The following is a 20,608-nucleotide window of genomic DNA, read 5'->3' as shown; positions in this document are numbered from 1 at the left end:
CAAATTCCCAGATACCATATGGCAACTCAGAACCATTTACAACTCCAGTTCTAAGAGATCTGACCTCTTCTGACCTCTGTAGGCCCTTCGTGCACATGATACATATACATATATGCAGGCACATATCATGCACATAAAATAAAAATATATGCAAAATTTAAAAATGCCTTTCATTAGAAGGAGGAGATGAAAGACCTGGAGAAGACAGGAGCTCTCCATTTGAAGAACAACAGAACCAAAATGTCTAAGCACAGGGGTCTTTTCTGCGACTGATATTCCAGCCAAGGACCACGCATGGAAATAACCTAGAACATCTGCACAGATATAGCTCATGGCAGCTCAGTGCCCAAGTGGGTTTCCCAGTAAGGGGACCAGGGGCTGTCTCTGACATGAACTCAGTTGCTGGCTCTTTGACCACCTCCCCCCTGAGGGGAAAGCAGCCTTACCAGGCTACAGAGGAAGAAGATGCAGCCACTCCTGAGGAGATCTGATAGGCTAGGGTCAGATGGAAGGGGAAGAGGACTGCCCATATCAGTGGATTTGGGGAGGGGCATGGGAAGAGAAAATGGAGAAAGGGTGGGATTGGGAGGGGATGAGGGATGGGGCTACAGCTGGGATACAAAATGAATAAATTGTAATTAATAAAAAAATAAATTAATTTAAAAATTACCTTTCATTGATACCAGGGTAGAATATATATTATATCTTCTTCAAAATTATATTTTAGCAATGAATTTCTGTTGACTCTTATCTGTTACCTATGTTTGTAATCTACACTTTCTTTTAACATTTCACTGCATTTCAATAATAACACCATTCCTTATGGTTTTCAGTTTCTTATTACAACCTTATTTTGACTATTTTTCTTCTATCTAGGATGAATACGAGCTTTTGGAAAACATTTTATTGCTACTTATAAGTGGTTCATCATATTCAAGGTGTTAGAATCTCTTTTATTGAACTTTGCCTGTTTTCATAGAGCCTTTATAGTTGTTTCTATAAAATAAGTTATTGTATATATAAAATATATATGAAATATGAAAGATTTTTAACCTATAAAATTTGAGATAGATGTGTAATGAATGGTATTAATTAAGTTCAAGTCAGTGCAAAATTTATACTTAATATACTGAAATTTGATATGTAAAATATTAATTTTAATATTGAATCATATATATTAGTTTTAACAAACTGATATTTGTGTGTGCTTAGATTTCTGTAACATCTTTTCAAATACATTACATAAAACTTTAGAGACTAAAGATTTCTTAACAGGCTCTGAAAATTATGGTGATTCTTTTATTTTCATAAATATAATTACTTAATAAAAATTATGAGATAGTGTAAAGATCTATGTGAAGGTACATAATGCATCTAAAATACATAGTTACAAATAAGGAAGTTTTAAAACTTGGTTTTGCACATTAATTTACCTAACCAGGTCATGAGAAATCAAACCAAACTACTACCTGCATCCTATATAAGGTATGGGCTGGAGAGATGGCTCAGATGTTAAGAGCACTGGCTGCTCTTCCAGAGGTCCTGAGTTCAATTCCCAGCAACCACATGGTGGCTCCCAACCATCTATTATGAGATCTGCCACCTTCTGCTGGTGTTCTAGCACATGATTGTATACATAATAAACAAATAAATCTTAAAAAAGAAAGCTAAAATTAAAATAAAAAAGAGGCTGGCAATTTCTAACATGTGGCATTGATAAATTAACATAATAATTACATTTTATACGTACTTTCATCTTCTCAGTAGATATTGTAATTCAGTCCCTGAAGGCTGAGAAATATGTAAATCTGTATCAAGTTTTACGGAGTTATAAGGACTCTCCGATTCAACTGTGATGAACATGTTTTTACTGATACAAATAATTTATGAATAACAATGTAATTTTCTAAATACCTTGGCCATTAATGTAGATCGCTTCATCACAGTTCAGTCATGTTTAGAAAATTTAAGCAAGCTGTGTGATCACTCCAGGAAACATGGAATGATGTGTTCAAATTAGTACCATCTGTGGATAGAAAGAGTTTGAGGTTTTTAGTCATTCTTAAGGAATGGAAATCTGATTCTCCATGCTAAAGTGAGTGTAATCCTCTTTTTATCTGTAATTCAATAGGGCGGTTGCCTTGAAATGGTCCAGTTCCATACACAGTTCATCAAAAGTGAAGATACTGCTGGTCACTTACGAGTACTTGTGAAGTTGCCCTGTTATAAATTATCCTTGCATAACGGCATATACAATGATCGGGGTCTAATCATTTCTAGTTCATTTTTCTAAATACATTTAATAGGAAAATCTGTGCTGTATTTGATGACACATCAATATTAAGCACTCTTTCCGTAAGTTATAGTTTACTCACACAAACACATACTCAGTGTTGAATCTCTGAGCCTGTGGTAGCAGCAGGCCGGCAAGCAGTGGATGAGCGTATGTCTCCCTTACCCCTCGTAAAAAAACCTCACATCTGGGCTTTGTTTCTTTGTCAGACAAAAGTATGATTCTATTTTAAGAGTCCCTTCTCTGGAATACTAGACTCTGTGAACCAATGACTTACTGAAATATTTAGTGTACATCAAATTTTGTTATTGAAGTCTCATTTCCTATATCTAAAACTTGGAGGAAAAGGTTGCTCCTATGACCACAGAAAATTGCCCTTCCTGATAAGACGAGAAATAATCATTTCCTTTGCTTTTTCTAGTCCATTACCTAGTGTATGCTCTTTAGGGGACATTTTCATTTGCACTTCAGAGTCCTCTGAACGGTGGCAGGATTCAGTTCCTTGTCCTTAAAGGCTGAAGATGTGGACCTTGGCTCCACTGGTTGTCTCCACCTCCAGCGGCTTAACAAATTCTAGTGGCAAAAGAAGAAAACATGAGAGGAGTGATTGGTTGTAAACGTAAAAGAGAAGTGTAAGAACCGTAGTCCCTAACACCTAAGGAAAACAGGCAGTGAACTTGACAAAGAGCAATGTAAATTTTTTTCCTTCCTTCCTTCCTTCCTTCCTTCCTTCCTTCCTTCCTTCCTTCCTTCCTTCCTTCCTTCCTTCCTTCCTTCCCTCCCTCCCTCCCTCCCTCCCTCCCTCCCTCCCTCCCTCCCTCCCTCCTTTCTTTCTTTCTTTCTTTCTTTCTTTCTTTCTTTCTTTCTTTCTTTCTTTCTTTCTTTCTTCTTTCTTTCGTTTCTCTTTCTTTCTTTCTTTGTTTCTCTTTCTTTCTTTCTTTTTTCTTTCTTTCTTTTTATATTAGTTTATTTACTTTACATCTTGAGAGTGCCCCCTCCCTCCCGCAAGCAATGTATATTTTAATTAAAAAATGTGTATAACCTCTTCACTACACTCAAACCAAATCTAGGCTTCACAGAAAATAATTCTGCTCCTATCCAACTTTCTCTCTTGTTCACCCTATGTTTCCAATATACTATGCTCCATTTTCCCTTTGGGTCTTCTTATGAAGTGATTTTGTTTGTCTGGCAGGCTACTTTTCATTGTCTGCTCTCTTAACTAAATAATCTCTCAGCAGTAGAGCTTGTTGAAGCCATCTAAATAAAACCCCATGGTATACTACGTATTCACTTAATTTTGTGTTCAAAAATCTTTATTAGATGGCTAAACTCAGGTAATGGTAGACACGAGCCAATATGTACATTGATATTGGATGTGTACGGTAGCTTATCAAATTTTATGATTATTATTTAATATTTTATTGATATGGGTACAAATGCAATTTTTCTAGATTTTTTTTTAGCTTTTGCAATTATAATTCCATCATTTCCCCTCCTTTTTCTCTCTCCAAACCCTCCCGTGTACTTTTCTTTGCTCTTTGTCAAACTCATGACCTCTTTTTTCATTAGCTGCTCTTACATGCATGGATATAATGCATAATTATATACATCTATGTTCTTAAATATAACATTCCCCTATCTGTATATTGTTACATGTATTTTTTTCAGGGCTGACCATTTAATATAACCAATTGGTATACTCTTTCCTGGAAAAGACTTTCTTGAACGCTTAGCTTTTCCTGTTTCTTCTAGATCTCCGTAAAGGGCTGAGACCTCATAGGCATCTCATTGCCTACTTTCTAGATCTTTTATACAGAATATTAGAGTAAAACTGTAAGAAAAACAAACTAAACTTGTTTAGCATTTACATTTGCAATGCAGCCTTGAAGATTTATAGGAAAGTAGACATCAGTTCAGAATGATAAAAGCTGAACAAACTAATAGAGCTCCTTCTGAGTTAATTTTTATTTTTCTCATTATTATTATTATTTATTACAATTTGTTTACTTTGTATCCCAGCTGTAGCCCCCTCTCTCATCTCCTCCTCGTCCCATCCTTTCTCCCTTTTCACTCCCTACATCCTGTCCCTCCCTTAGTCCACTGATAAGGGAGGTCCTCCTCCCTTACTATCTGACCCTACCCTATCAGCTCTCATCAGGATTGTCTGGATCCTCTTTCTCTGTGGCCTAGTAAGGCCACCTCACCAGGGCTTGATCAAAGAGCAGGCAACCAAGTTCATGCTTGTGACTGGCCCTGCTCCTTTTACTGGGGAACCCTTATTGAGACTGAGCTGCCCATGGGCGACATCTGAGCAGAGGGTCTAGATACTCTCCATGCATGGACCTTGGTTGATTCATCAGTCTTTTCATAGCCGCTTGAATCTAGATATTTTGGCTTTGTTGGTATCCTTGTGGAGATTCTGTCTCCTCCAGATCTTCTATCTCCCCCTTCCTGAGTAAGATTCCCTGCACTCTGCTCAAAATTTGGCCATGAGTCTCAGCATTGGCTTAGATACCCTGCTCGTAGAGTCTTTCAGAGTCCCTTGTGGGAGGCTGCTCACTCTCTGCCTATCTCTTGAAGTCCCAGCTAGAGCAATAAGACAACTAAAGATGATCAAGGGGATACAAATTGGAAAGGAAGAAGTCAAAATATCACTATTCACAGATGATATTATAGAACACATGAGTGACCCCGAAAATTCTACCAGAGAACTTCTTCAGCTGATAAAACCCTTCAGCAAATTGGCTGGATACCAAATTAACTATATATATATATATATATCAGAATCCCTCCTGTATACGAAAGACAAAGGACTGAGAAAGAAATTAGGGAAAAAATAGCCTTCTCGATAGCCACAAATAATACAAAGTACCTTGGTGTGACTCTAACCAAGCAAGTGAAAGACTTGTTTGACAAAAACTTCAAGTATCTGAAGAAAGAAATTGAAGAAGATATCAGAAGATGGAAAGATCTCCCACACTCATGGATCAGTAGGATTAACATAGTGAAAATGGCCAGTCCGTCAAAATCAATCTACAGATTCAATGAAATTCCTATCAAAATACAAATACAATTCTTTACAGACCTTTCTGGGTTAATTATAAAATTAAGAGCTGCCTTATATTATGTTTTTCTTTGTTCTGCTATTTGTATCAGATTCTGCATAAATAGTAACTAATCATTTTAAAGAAGAAATTTATGCTGGATAACAAATTACCACAAACTTGGTGGCTTAAACCAATGCAGATTATTAATTTAAAATGCTACAATCAGAAATCCAGGCTATTTGTGTCTGATTGTCTACTTAGTTTATGGAGTTAAAATCAAATTGCTGATAAAGTACATATTCAAGTGGAACTCAGAATCCTCAAATAATTTCACCTATTTATGGCACAATTCAGTTACTTAAAGGCCCCAGCTACCGGTTTCTTGGTTGGTTCCCGACAAGAAGCTTGCTTTCAGATCTGAGACCCCTGTGATTCATCATGAGGCTCCTATTTCTTCAGAGGCTGAAATAGAGGTGCTTTGTTTTAGTGTCATTGTTTAAACATTGAAATCTATCTCTTACTTTAATTCTCTTCTTCACTCTTCTAAAATAGCAAAATAAGTTGTTCTACTTTTAAAGAATTCATGGTCTGGTCTGCTTGATATCCTTTTATTTCTAAAATATTTAAATTTGGATTCTTAATTAAAGCAGCTGTGCTACTCCCCTTCTATCACTGGATCGGTGTTCAGTATGTACAAGCAACCTTCCTGACACTTTTGTACATAAGCAAGCTGACCAAGGTCGTTGGTCTCTAAACTTCCTTCACATCCTAAAAGTCAATGATTTTGTCGTTCATCTCCCTGTATAAGGATTTAACCAACAACATGGAGATAAAAATAAGTGCTCACACCTGTTGTTACCATCTTACTTCTTTCCTTAACAAATCAAGTGCTCTGTGACTTTTCCTTTTCCTCTTGAATGATTACAGGGCTACCCTTGTTCAAACGTCCTTCTGAGCATTTCACTATGATAATCTGGTTGTCTTTCATTGCAACACAAGCTGTCTGTGAGTCAGTCACAGAAAGTCCCCCAAGTTATTGCATGATTCTTCTGTTTGTTGTTAAAACTAGAGCAAACTTGACTTAACTCATATCACTTGTTTTAGGATCTCTATCCTTACAACTTGAGGCATTCTGCCCCACATGCTAGCTCTTTTCTGAAAATTTCTTTTGAGCCCTCAAGACATTTATACTTCTCTGCTTTAGGTTTTAAAATATACTATGTTCAGGTGATCTCAGTTTAAAATTAGTCACTGAAAGATTTGAATAAGCCATGGAACTGCTGGCTAATTAGACAATTCTGAAACTGCTTCTCCCAAAATACATTTTCTCAGAATGTTTTCTCTGATTGCTTTTGTCAAATAATATATAAAAATTAAATGTAGTGTGTTATGAGTAGCATATCAAATATTTTATTGAATATGCTCTATTTTTTAAAGTAATATTATGCAATAAGATTTGAAATTAAGTATAAGCATTTGAAATAAATTGAAGATTTTGTGACTGTAAATAAAATAACAATATTTTTCCAATATTACATATGTTGTAGTCTCTATATTTTGTTGTCAATGTATATATAACAATTTATTTGTAAATGCTTTAGTAAAAATTCAAGAACCAAATCAAAATTATTTTATTAGCTCTTAGTGGCACCAATGTTACGAGTAATTAAAAGAAATTAAGAAATAAAGCATACATGATGTTCCACAGGACTCCAGACACAGAAATCCATCTATCACTTCTACTTCCTGTCGAGTGTCTGAGAGGCATTTGAAAGTTACCATACTAAAAAGAAAAGCTTGTTGTTGCTTACAAACCTTACTCCATCCACAGAGCTCCCATTTTTTGATTTGCTTTCAACTTTCAATTTGCTCAGTCCCAAGGCCTAGGACTATACATTTTTCCCTCCTTTTCTCATACCTTCCAAATCACACATGACTTAATTCTGTTATCTCTCCTTCAAGACATACTTGGGATCTGATAGCTTCTTTTCCCTTCTCCTGCTACCATATGAGTCAAGGCGTCTGGGGCCTTTTGCATCGGTGTTACAAAGCCTACACATTAGTTTCCCTGACCCTGTCTCTCTTTAATCTGTCTTGATTCAGTGCAGTAGTGGATCTATGGAAACATGCTGGAGAGTGACAGTTCTCTGCTCAAGTGAGAGCCATAGCAATAGTCTGCACTACAGTACACAATCTGGCCTGCAACTCTAGAACCTTCCCTCCTGCATGTCGCTCCTCAGTCCTTGTTGCTGAATCATCATCTCCTCACAGGCACTTCAATCATGGTTTCCTCCATTAGAACTATTCCTCCTTGGAATATTTATATAACTCCCTCCCTTACCTTTATAGGGAACTTAACATCTTTTCATTTAACTTGTCACTATGACATGATTTATGATGTGTTCTTCCATTATCCCCTTACCTATTTTTTTTTCTACATTAGTGGTCATCTTCCAATGCACTATATATGACGCTATCTGTATGTTTTTAGTTTTTCTGATGTGTATGAGTGTTTTGTGTGCATGTTTGTATGCACACCGCATGCATCCCTTGTGTCTGTGGAGACCAGGAGGGGGTCCCAGATCTCCTGGAGCTGGAGTCAAGGAAGTTGGTAAGCAGCCCTGTGGGTGCTGGGAAGAGAACCAAGGTCTTCTGTGGGAATAGAGAGTTCTTTAAAATTCATGCAAGTTTCACTGGGCCAAGATCTCCGTCTTGCTTTGTTTACCTTACTTTTATACCTACAATATTATTCATGCTGGCAGGTAGTCTTTATATGTTTATCAAATATTTTACTAATTTGGCTTAGTTAGGAAGGAGTGGGTTTTTTTGAACATCAACTTTGCTTTTAAGTTGGATATTATCATAATTTTCATAAGGCATGCAAATTTCTGAAATGATCATCATTCTTTTTACATGATCTTAGCAAAGATGTTACAGTTATACATGAGCAGGCATTGCTGAGAACAGCTACAATACTTCTTAACCTATTGATCTCTCATATTTCCAACTGTAATATGCTTTTATTACATTTCCAATAAATGGCCTTAAAAGCATGAGCTTTCGTGTATACTGCCTCCCTAACAGTGGCCTCAGAGTCTGACAAATGGTTCCCAGCTAGCAAACTAAAGTGCTGTAGGGCTCCCAGGAAGACCACGCAGTTCTGACAATGTATTGTTACTTTGGTCTGTACATTAATGCTGGCATGTTGGTTGACATTACAGAAAGTGTCGATTTTCAATATGCACAATATAAATAGAGTTTAATTAATTACATGAATTCATTAAGTAAGCTTATTTATTTAAAACAGTCTTTAATAAAAACTTACAGTATAAAGTATGTGCCTATTGCTTTCTGGATGCTTAAATAAATAATCGCTCTTGGGAACTGAACAATAAAAATGGAGGCCATATCTAGGAAAGTTCTTAGTGAGCCTATGATTATCTTTGTATCGGTAAATTTTTCTATGCAGAGCCAGAACGCTTCTCTATAAGCCATTTCAGAATGGTTTGTACAGTCAAACTAGAAGTGAGCAATAATCAAAACGGTTGTCCCTTTCCTTTTTGAAATAATGGCTCCCAAAGAAACAACGTAAAATTCTGCTCATTCAAGAAGATAATTATGTGAGTGCTGTCATCATGTTATTGGTCTCCACAGGTTGCCTTATAATGTTGGTAATTTTTCTCTCTAATTCTTAGTTCCCAGTGTTCCTCAAAATATAGCTCTGTCTGATGTTCAGTCAACTAGTGCAACGCTGACATGGACGAAACCTGACACTATCCTCGGGTACTTCCAAAACTACAAGATAACCATTCAGCTCCGTGCCCAGGAGTGCCGAGAATGGGAATCTGAGGGATGCATTGAGCAACAGGAAGTTCAATACCTCTACGAAGCAAACCTAACAGAAGAGACGATGCATGGCTTAAAGAAATTTCGATGGTACAGATTCCAAGTGGCTGCCAGCACCAATGCCGGGTACGGCAATGCTTCTGATTGGGTTGCTACGCAAACGCTACCTGGACGTAAGTATTGTCCTGGCATATCTATTCACACGGCTTTCTGCATGCTATCTGTGTGTCAGTGCCTTCTACTCATTCCACTGTGTACAAAATCACTGAAAATAAGTTAGTATGCAAACTAACTCATGCAACAACACATTTATTTTTAATTTAAATAAAAATGAGTGGAAAGTAAAATTTCAGAATTTCAGTGATTGTTAGAGCTTTTTTTTTTTTTTTTAACACTCCTAGGACTGTGTCAATGTCTTAGAGTCTTAGAGTTATGGGAATGCTCCTCTGTGGAATTCCACTAAGTCGTATCAGTAGCCATATGCTGTCCTTGGTTGGCCCCTATACTTCCACATCACGTATACTGGTTTTGTTGCATTTAGCTAGAGTTTTCAGATCTTTTTAGTGACTTCAGATCCATACAAAGATACACAACATGCACACTGTAAATGCGATGACCCTGATGGATCTAGGTTTCTAAGGAAAATAAATCATCTCAAGATAGGGAAAAGAAAAAAAAAAAAAGAATACAAAGAAACATGATCTCTCACAAAAAATATTTAAGGTTCAGCACTTTCAGATTCAGGGAAAAGCTTTTATTTATTTATTTATTCATTCATTTCATTCATTCAGAAATCATTAAGTATACATAAAGATTGCTCTTTGAACTTAAGTCTTATATTTTAAAATAACTGGTTGTAATTAAGTAAATAAACTTTTAAAATATTTTTTATTTTTAATTTATTTTTAAATTAATTTTTATTGTTTATATTAATCACAGATTAATTTACTTTGTATCCCTGCCATAACCCCCTCCCACATTCCCTCTCAACTGCACCCTCCCTCCCTCATCTCCTCCCTGCCCTTTTCCAAGTCCACTGATAGGGGAGGTCCTCCTCCCTTTCCATCTGACCCTAGCTTATCAGGTATCTTCAGGACTGGCTGCCATGTCCTCCTCTGTGACCTAACAAGGCTGCTCCTCCCTTGGGAGGGGTAGGAGGTAAAGGAGCCAGTCATTGAGTGCATGTAAGAAATAGTTCCTGTTTCCCTTACTAGGGAAACCCACTTGGATACTGAGCTACCATGGGCTACATCATTTATCCCGAGTCCTTTCTTTATAGAAGTGTGAAGATTTCCATTAAATGTAAGTGTTTTACAAGTTTAATCTGCATGTCAGATTTACAGAGATATTCTTTGAAAAGCCATCTTTATCCCAGTCCCAGCACTTCAGATTAATCATAGCTGTCCATACCATCACTACTCATTGTAATAAACCCTCTGACTGGGTTATTTCATACACAGTGACAAGATAGCTGACCAGAGTGAATTAAAGAAGATGTTATATATAGTTCATAACAGAGGGAAAGGCGTGGAGGCAGGAGCATGCCGATGACTGGACACATTTTATTTATAGTCAGGATGTGGAGCAAGAACCGGAAGTAGGCCAGGCTATAAAGCCTCAAGACAAGCCCTCCAGTGATGTGCTTCCTCCAGAATGTCTCCTTCCATTAAAGGTTCCAGACTGTCCCTCGAAAGTGCCAGTAGTAGGGATAAAATAGTCAAACATGAACTTGTCAGAGACATTTTGTATTAAAACGTAATACCTTCTAAATAAAAAAATTATATTGTTATCTTCCTTTCTTGATCATTTCAAATTAAAATTAAATTTTCCTAAAAGAATTCTGTTATCAGCAGACAGATAGAAACACACACACACATTCCTATATACACACACAATTTTCAGTAACAAGTAGATTCTGTTGTAGGTCTTTATAGATAATAAAATCAGGTTTTATCTAGAGCCTCAATTTCTTTTTCTTCTTATTGTTTTTCATTTTTATTATTTATTATAATATATTCACCATGTATCCAGGCTGTAGTCCCCTCCCTTATCTCTTCCCGGTCCCACCCTCCCTCCCTCTTCCTCCCCTATGTCTCTCCCCTAGTCCATTGATAGGGGAGGTCCTCCTCCCCTACTATCTGACCCTAGCCTATCAGGTCTTATGAAGACTGTCAGGATCCTCTTTCTCTGTGGTCCAGTTGAATGTATCTCCTGTTACAGTTCCCAGGAGTGGCTGGTAGCTTTTTTGTCATAGCGATTAACAAATGCTGCTTAGGGTAATTCTACACTTTATACAGAATCCCTCAAACTCAGCTTTCAACACATTGCTTATCCAAATCCTTTTCTTGAATACTTTGGCTTTTGTCTCTGGAAGATTTTTCCCCTTTAGTTTTTTTCTTTCTTTTTTTCTGACCTTCTTATTATTCCTTTCTTAGTCTCTCTTGCTTACTTTTCATGCTCTGTTTTATTAATTCTAAATGCTGGAACACCCAGTAATTCATACTTGTCTTTTCTTTAATATTACATAGCTACCAGGAGCTCTTACCTTGATTAGCCTTGTTCTGTCCTATGTCTTTAACTTACATATTGATTATCCTCAAATCTCTATTTATAGTCCCAAATGTTCCCAAGAACTGGAAATCAGTATATTTATGTGACTGGTAGCATTAGGCAGGTATGTCTGATAAACTTCTTGAAATAAGTATAATCTAAATACCAAATCTCCCCATACCCTACGGTTTCTTAGATTGGGACGTGCTTAGATTGAGATTTGCTTGCAGACAATGAAGATCCAGATAGTGTTCATTTCCTTTTACGTCTGTTGACAATTAACTTCAACTAAGTGTGTTAACTTGACTGGGTTCCTGAGCTATGAGACTTTTTAATCCTAAAATAGGCGACTTATAAGCACTTTTCTTTAACCTTTACCTCCCATTTATGCTATAGTATTTTTATTGCTCACCCTTTCTGTTCTTTTTGGCTGAAATATTATGTCTTGCTTTTCTTAACATGGACAGAAGAAAATACTTATGTAGCCTTCTACTTAATTATTTGTACATAGAATTATTCATGACAACTCAATCAAAAGTATCCATGTAGTTATTTTTGTAGCACCATAATATAGTGAATAAGCAATTACCTAGTGATTTTAAAACTTTCATTTGTTGAGTGTTACTATTTCCTTATTGCCTTGGATAAGTTCTGATAGCTGAAGATACTGAAGATACTGAAGATAGCTGAAGATACTCTATAGCCATTTCCCAACTAAATGAAAGTCAACTATAGTTGACTGAATAAACTACAGTTAATAAGGAGTAAGAAATTATTTTTCAATGCAGGTGAAAGTATGCTAGTGTGAAAGCAACAACAACAAAAGACAAACGTGGGAACAAATTAGATTCAGTTTAGGATTAGTCAATAAGATTGTTTTTTTTTAAGTGATACGATTTGAGAGAATAAATTGCTATTCTTTTTATTTAATTATTTGAGAAAGTCATATACAAGTATTACATTTACAGTGTTTCTTCTCCCTCCAACTCCTCCAATGTCCTGCCTGAGTGCCTTTCATGATTTCTTCCATAATTGTTGTTATACACACAGAGAGACACAGATGCACACATACACACACAAACACACAACACTGACTTCATTTACTATTGCTCTTATGTGTATGTTCAGGGTTTGGGATTAGATAACCTATAAGGAGGCTCATCTGTGGAGAAGACAGATTTCCTCTCTCTTTCTCTTTCTCTCTCTCTTCCTACCGTCTTTAGTGGAATGCCAACTGGTTTCCATTATGCAGTTCTTGATTCAGAAACTCTTCCGTTGAGATATCCTATCATGTCTACAAAACACTATCTCATAGAAGGCATCCGAATCCGCTGGCTCTTGCCACCTTTCCAACTGCTCTTCGATGGTGTAAGGTTACATTATAAGTTTAAATAATTGGGCTGGTCACTAATTCTTTGCATGTTGGTCAGCTGTAGATATCTGTAATGATCTCTGTCTGCTGTAAAAAGAAACATTTTGAACGAAGGGAGAAATACAATATTCAAAATATTGAATAAATATTAAAAAAATACTGAATTAAATACTCAAAATTCTACTAGATTAGGAAAATGGCAATAGTAGGTTTTCTTCTCATTCACAATAAACCTGAAACCATAAAGAAATAGATATTTAAAGATAAAAAACATTGGCCAAACTGTGGATATAAGGTACTTTAGCTGAAAACGGTAGGTAAAAATCCAAATGAAGTTTTGATAGAAAGTGGGCCATTCAACTCAAAAAATAAACTTTAAAGCCCCCAAAATCTATGTTATTTTAATAGCACAACAAATGGTTTCTTAACGTCTTCTGCCATGAAGGGTGACATCCTGCATTCTGTGAGCAGCTTGCTCACGGATTGCCCACTTTTAACCTGCTCACTGTGTCAGAAAGCAAGTTCTCACCACGCACTGTCTCCTGAACAGGCAGTTAGGGTTACCTTAGGAGTTTTAAAATTAGCCTAAAAAATATATCACATTAATTCAGAATCTGGCAAATAAATCTACAAAGTTGGATTCTTGACATTCCACGTGCTTAAGAGTTTCTAGTTGAATCCTGTTCCTTACACCGCTTAACACTCACTGCGTGAGTGTTGTTAAGGCCTTATTACCATACTAAATTTGCAGAAACACGTGAAACGAAATTACATCCAGTTTGAGGTTAGTCAAGAAAGAAGTATGAGTATTTTCAACCCCTCCTGGTGTGTAAAATAAATAGCTTTTCTAATCTTAGTACATGGAAAAAGAAAATACATAGTGAACAGAAATATGTATATTACATGTATACACATATATATGATATAAAAGCAAAAACACACTACATGTATTATATATTTAGTACATATGAACCTTTGCTACATGTGTCACACAAACATGAAATAACATTTAAAAATAAAAAGCATTAGAACTGTTCAATAACAAAAAACTTGCACAATACTTATGTCTTAAGTAATAAATTAAATAAAGCTTGGGGACAGATAATGTCTTATTCATACTCACTTATATACATGAAATTATATATGTGCATGAGTATTTCTGCTTTATGAAAATATATTGTTTTTTATGCATTTTTAATATTTTTATTTTATTAACTGTATTATCTTTTACACTTTATTCACTTTGTATCCCCCCTGTAGCTCCTTCCCTCTTCCCCTCCCAATCCCTCCCTCTCTCCCCCTTCTCCACGCATGCCCCTCCCCAAGTCCACTGATAGGGGAGGTCCTCCTCTCCTTCCCTCTGATCCTAGTCTATCCGGTCTCATCAGGAGTGGCTGCATTGTCTTCCTCTGTGGCCTGGTAAGGCTGCTCCCCCCTCAGGAAGAGATGATCAAAGAGCAGGCCAATCAGTTCCTGTCAGAGACAGTCCCTGTTCCCATCACTATGGAAGCCACTTGGACACTGAGCTGCCATGGGCTACATCTGTGCAGGGGTTCTAGGTTATTATGTTCTTAACATTCATGAATTACATAGCTTTTACAATGAGGAGTCCTATGTGAGTGGGATTAATACATTAATTCTTTAAATTATGATGATTTGTTTACTTATCCTTTATTTTAAGAAATATGTCAACATTATATCTATTAGAAGAAACATTTTTTTCTAATAATAAATATATTTTAACATCTGAATTACATAAATGTACAGTAAAATAAAATTTTATTAATTGTATGAAGCCAAAAAGAATCTGATTTTATTTTATACAAAAGACTAAAAGGGATTATATAGATTTAATTATATATGAAAGTATAATTAATATATGTGTGTGTTTACTACATGTATGCTTGCATGGTGAAATAACATTTAAAATTTAAAAAAGGAATCAAAGGTGGACATGGTGGTATATATTCTTAGTCCCAGCACTTGGGAAGCAAAGGCAGATGAATCTCCTTTGTGAGATAAAGGCCAACCTGGTCTATTAGTGAACTCCAGGACAACGAGAGCTTCCTCATGAGACCCTGTCTCAAAGAACACCAGAAAAACAAATAAATTAGAATGGCCAAACAAAAATCTCTTGAAAAGCAGTAAAGTTTTCACGACTTAAATAGTGCTTAGATTTCTGCATATCAAAAATTAATAAACATTTTATAAAAACATTACCTCGGTTAAAATCATTAAAGTTTTATGTTTATTACCTACAATTGGAAATGCTGTGCTGTTTCCTGATATAATTTAAGACAAAGTGTTTAACTGTATATCTGAATTAGAGGGAAAGAAAACCCAAGTAACGATAAGTGTGTGTTTTGTTTTAAATGAGGCAAGTTGTGCCTAAGCATTTACTGATACAGCTCACTACCACTCTGAAGTTTTGAGCAAGAGCTAGGGCTTGATGATTAGTCTGAATTATATTGTTCAGCATTTGAATAACAAAGCAGTCAAAGTATGAATCACAAGTTTAAAGGTTGTTTATATCATGAGAAAATGCTATTATTGAATCTCTCTGGGCTCATAAAGAAAAACAACAGGACATTACCTCTCAGAAGTCAAGTTAGAATGCAAGCTGAGAGTTAAATTGTCTTATTCTCTGAATGTGAATCTGCAAATATAAACCAGAGTGAACAGAGAAAATGATACCCAGCCAATTCAAGCTAATACTCTCTTGTACTCTGACCTCTGTAATTGAAGCAAAAATGTTGTCTTCTTAAGTCATTCTTATAGTAATCACATCTCTATTTCGTTCTGCGTGTATATAGATACAGGACACAAAATTACAAGGCAGAGGTATTTAACTTAAAACATTAGCTTGCAGAATATTATAACCATCCATTTTTCTGATTATCTGTATCCTCAGTTTGAGCTGTGTGGTGGGAGAGTACAGCATAGAAACCTGTTAAATCTATGTGTTGTGCAATAGGCATGCATAATATTAAGGAAATATACAACATTAAAAAAGTGTGGGTGTGAAATTAGTATGGAATGAAATGGCCATCTCATAATGTGCATCTCTTATGGACCACCAGGACAGAGAGACTGTAAGGAAGGAAAATTCCTGGGGTAGCGCTTAGGTTGTGAAAACCACAGGATACCATACTCATGAGGAATTTTAACTACCCAAACATCTGTTGGGTTAAAAAAATTTCAACAAAACATGCCTCATCAAAGAAGTTTCTAAGGAATGTAACTTTACAAAGTAAAAAGAAGAAAAGAGAAGCCGAGGGCTGAGTCCACCTTAGTATGATTTAAACAAACTGTTAATGCATGGCCGTGTGTTTACTTCTCTTAATTTAAGTTGTAAAATACACTCACAACCAATGTTAGAGCAACAAATAGAGAGACACAATGCCAAAGTGTTGTTAGCCATAAAGAAGAAAACTGAGCACAAGACACACAGATATTCCCTTGGTTGAACACAGTTAGAAGTGTATCTTGCTGCCACTAGCGGGGGGCGACGGGGACAAGTATAATTCATTCTCTAAAGGAAATTAGTCAGATGCTGTTAGAAGTTGTCTGTATTAGTTACCCGAACTACCAAATCTTTCCTTTAAAAAATATCTTTCTTTTAGACTTGTCTATTGATGTTATTGATCTAACCATTTTAGGTTTCCAAAGATTGAATATTACCAGCCCCTTCTGCCCCATTGCCAGTCTTTTCCTCCTTTTTGTTTCCTGGTTCAACACATAAAACAACTGATTACCCAGTAGTTGAATGTAGCAACATAGGAATCATTCTCAGTTCTCATTTTCCGCACACCTCGTGAGCTGTTACCTGAGACCAGTAGACTTTCCCGTTTAAATCCTTCTTGTCTTTGTATTTAGTTTCCTTCCCAGTGAAGTCTCTAAGGACATTCTTTGTATTCATCTTCTGGATCAGTACGAAGGATACTTGAATCTCTGGCCTGTTTTCTAACTTTTACCATAACACTTCCATGCCAATTTCTTTATGTTTTTGTTTGCTTATGTGTGAAACATATTTTCCAGTAATTTTTAGACTGTCGTGGTGCCTTTATGCCTCTCTACCTTTGCTATTTTCTAAGTGTCTTTTTTCCTTTATTATTATTATCATTTATTATAATTTATTCACTTTGTATCCCAGCTGTGCTCCCCTCCCTCGTCTCCCCCCAGTAACACCCTCTTTCCCTCTTCTCCCCCATGCCCCTACCCTAGTCCACTGATGTGGGAGGTCCTCCTCCCCTTCCCTCTGAGCCTAGCCTATCAGGTCTCATCAGGACAGGTTGTAATGTCTCCCTCTGGCTAGGCTGCACCTTCCCCAGAGTGAGGTGATCAGAGAGCCTACCACTGAGTTCATGCCAGAGGAAGTCCCTGCTCCACTTATTAGGGACCCCACTTGAAGAACTTAAGAAGTTAAACACCAACAAACCAAGTAATCCAATTAAAAAATGGGGTACAGAGCTAAAGAGGAATTCTCAATAGAGAAATATCGAATAGCAGAGAAACACTTAAAGAAATGTTCAATGTCCTTAGCCATCAGGGAAATGCAAATAAAAATGACCCTGAGATTTCACCTTACACCCATCAGCATGGCTAAGATCAAAAACTCAAGTGACAACACATGCTGGAGAGAATATGAAGAAAGGGGAATCCTCCTCCACTTGCTGGTGGGAATGTAAATTTCTAAAACTACTTTAGAAATAACTCTAAGCATCCTTCTTATCCTGTTTTGAAGACTAGCTACCTTTCCCCTCTCGTTTGTATTAAATTAAAAAGCTTTCAAGACATTTTCCTCAATGCTTGTGCCTCCCAAAATGTGTTTATAAAATATGAGGCAAATTATATTATAGTTTGTCTTTTTTTATTTGATGGGACTTTGAGTACCTTAAAAGCAGAAATAATCAGGTGACCATCACTGTTGCATGCTTCCAATCTAGGATGTTCTGTAGATACGGAAGAAAGATGGGGACTTGGAGAACAAGCATTTCAAAAGTCAAATCTATATTTCAAAATCATTCATATAGATGTTCTTTAACTGTTTTCTGAATCTTTTCTTTACACATTTGTATAGGTATTGTTAAAGGCAAAATTCATCCAGTGAGTTACTGTTCATGGATTTAGTTCCTTTTATTTTTAATAACTTTTCTATTTAATATTTCTAAGAATTTTGTGTTTTCTTTTTATTAATCAGCATAAGCCTGAATTTTTACATAGGAAAGAAATATGTACATAATTTTTGTCAGTATTTCAAATAGTAAAGGAATAACTTTCTACAACGAATCTAAGCATTGACAATAATTGATACTTTTTAGAATGATTGAAGAAATCAAAGCATATTAACAATTTGCAGAGGTAATTAAGTCTAATAAATGTATGTAGTGAAGGAAACACACAGGAAACATAGGGAAAGCACAATGTTGACACATGATTTCCTAACTTACAAATAAAAGACAGTTGGGAAAGGTAATCTTTCATGACTAATCATGAGGATATAAACCATTTATGATATTAATAATTAGTGTCAAGTGAGCTTTTTCAAATTATTAAACAAATATCCCAGAATTCAAATACATTAAAATATTTTTATTTAACTTATATTAACATAACCAAAAGACTGTTTTGCAGCAAATTTACTAAATTCAAAAAAGGAAATTATAAAAGCTATTACCATGTTATCTAAAATAAAATCAATGTTTTTAGAGACTACTCTTAACAGAGTAAGAATGCAGAGACGTCTGTCCTTTTCATGGCTTAGCTTTAGCTTTTCCTTTCAGAAATAAAACAATTCCCATCCTTTCTCATCACCAACTTCAAATCTCACTTTTAGTTGTATTTGCTTTCACTCTACAGAGAATCGTCTTTCATTTGGTTCAGAACAATATGTGAAGTGAGATTAGTGCATTGAGAGTTTGGGTCTATAAATTTACCTAACCAGCATTAGTTCCCAAATCAACAGAAATTCAGTTGTTTATTCATTTCCTAAGACATAATAAAGACTCACAGTTTGCCATGAAAAGCTTTAAACAAACAAACAAACAAACAAACAAACAATGATTGCTGCCTCTCAGGTCTCAGGTACTTTCTTGCTATTAAAATACCTTTATTTAGGGCTTTGCAGCCAGTCCTGAAGATACCTGATAAAACAGGATCAGATGAATGGGGAGGAGGTCCCCCCCATCAGTGGACTTGGAAAGGGGCACGGTGGAGATGAGGGAGGGAGGGAGGGAGGGACTGGGAGGGAATGAGGGATTGGGACACGGCTGGGATACAGAGTTAATAAAATGTAACTGATAAAAAAAATAAAATAAAAATAAAAAAAATAAAATACCTTTATTTACTTTTAAATAAAATATGTTTTGATCATATTCTATTTTTCTCCAAACACTGACCAGATCATTCTTCCCTGACTCCTTCCCCACCCATTTTCATGCTACCTTTTGGCTCTATGTTAATTCCTGTCTACTGCAATCAGCTTTTCTGATGAGAGTCGAGTGATGCAGTGAGCTATGGATATAGCACTTAGCTATTAAGAATAATTTCATTGCTATGACCCTTTAGCAGAATAATAGTGGTAGCTTTTCCTTTGGAACCCCTGCCCTATCTAGTCTCAGATTTTTTGCTACTTTAGTGGTGTCAGTTATGGGTTCCATCTTATGGAATGGGCCTTAAATAAAATAAAAATGTGATTGGTTAGTTTCATAACATTTGGGCTACTGTTGTATATCTGGTCTCTGTTTTACAGGCTGGTCTCTGTTGTAGGTTTTGGTTGCAGGGTTTCTAGCTGGATGATATTGATAATTACTTTTTTCAGGATGGCTGAGCAACTAAATTTAGAGTTATGGGTTCCATTGTTCAGAACAGGAATTCTGATAACAACAGGAATCTTAAGGCATTGGTTATGTAATGTACTGAGACAGTCCTAAAGACTGTTAGTCCTAAAGACCTGAACAATCACTTACTTTGTTCATCTGTAACATTGGACCTGCAGTCTCACACCTTAAGAAGACTTGGAAAAGCCTCTAGGTGTTATAAAGGTACCGCTAGAGCAAGTATGTCTGTGAACACATGAAAATTTAGCACTTGAAAATTGGAGGTGGAAAATAATGAGTTTGAGGTCAGTCTAGTCCCCATACTAGTTTCAAAAGCAGCCTCTAAAACACAGAGATATACTTTCTTGAAAGCAAAGGGAATGGGGAAAAAGGCAGCACAGTAACAGTATAGACTTATCAAGGGTAGAATAGTGCTAAATATTGTTACAAAAAGCACCTGCTAAAATAATAATTGACAAGAAATACTAGGAAGTTTATAAAAGTAATCTGTTAAAACATTCAAATAGACTGTCAGAAAATGATTTTTATAGATTGTTAAACAATGTTTTCTGAATATAAATATATTTTCAAAATTCATATATATATATATGAGCAAATTGCATCCCTTTTTTGCAACATTAAAAATAGAAGTTACATGAAGTTGTCAGAAATGTCACTGTAT

General features: G+C 35.9%; 1 protein-coding gene across 1 annotated transcript in view; it reads left to right on the top strand.

Moving 5' to 3' along the window:
- The window catches only part of Ptprq (protein tyrosine phosphatase receptor type Q), a 191,558-nt gene that overhangs the window by 96,622 nt on the left and 74,328 nt on the right, over positions 1-20,608 (top strand). The window contains exon 26 of the mRNA XM_060376921.1: positions 9,036-9,359. Within this exon, the coding sequence (XP_060232904.1) occupies positions 9,036-9,359 (324 nt within the window). The remainder of the gene's footprint in view (positions 1-9,035; positions 9,360-20,608) is intronic.

This window comes from Meriones unguiculatus, chromosome 2 (genome assembly GCF_030254825.1).
Source record: "Meriones unguiculatus strain TT.TT164.6M chromosome 2, Bangor_MerUng_6.1, whole genome shotgun sequence".
NCBI lineage: Eukaryota > Metazoa > Chordata > Mammalia > Rodentia > Muridae > Meriones > Meriones unguiculatus.
The sequence above is the reverse complement of the archived record's forward strand: the minus strand, read 5'-3'. Positions and strand labels throughout refer to the sequence as shown.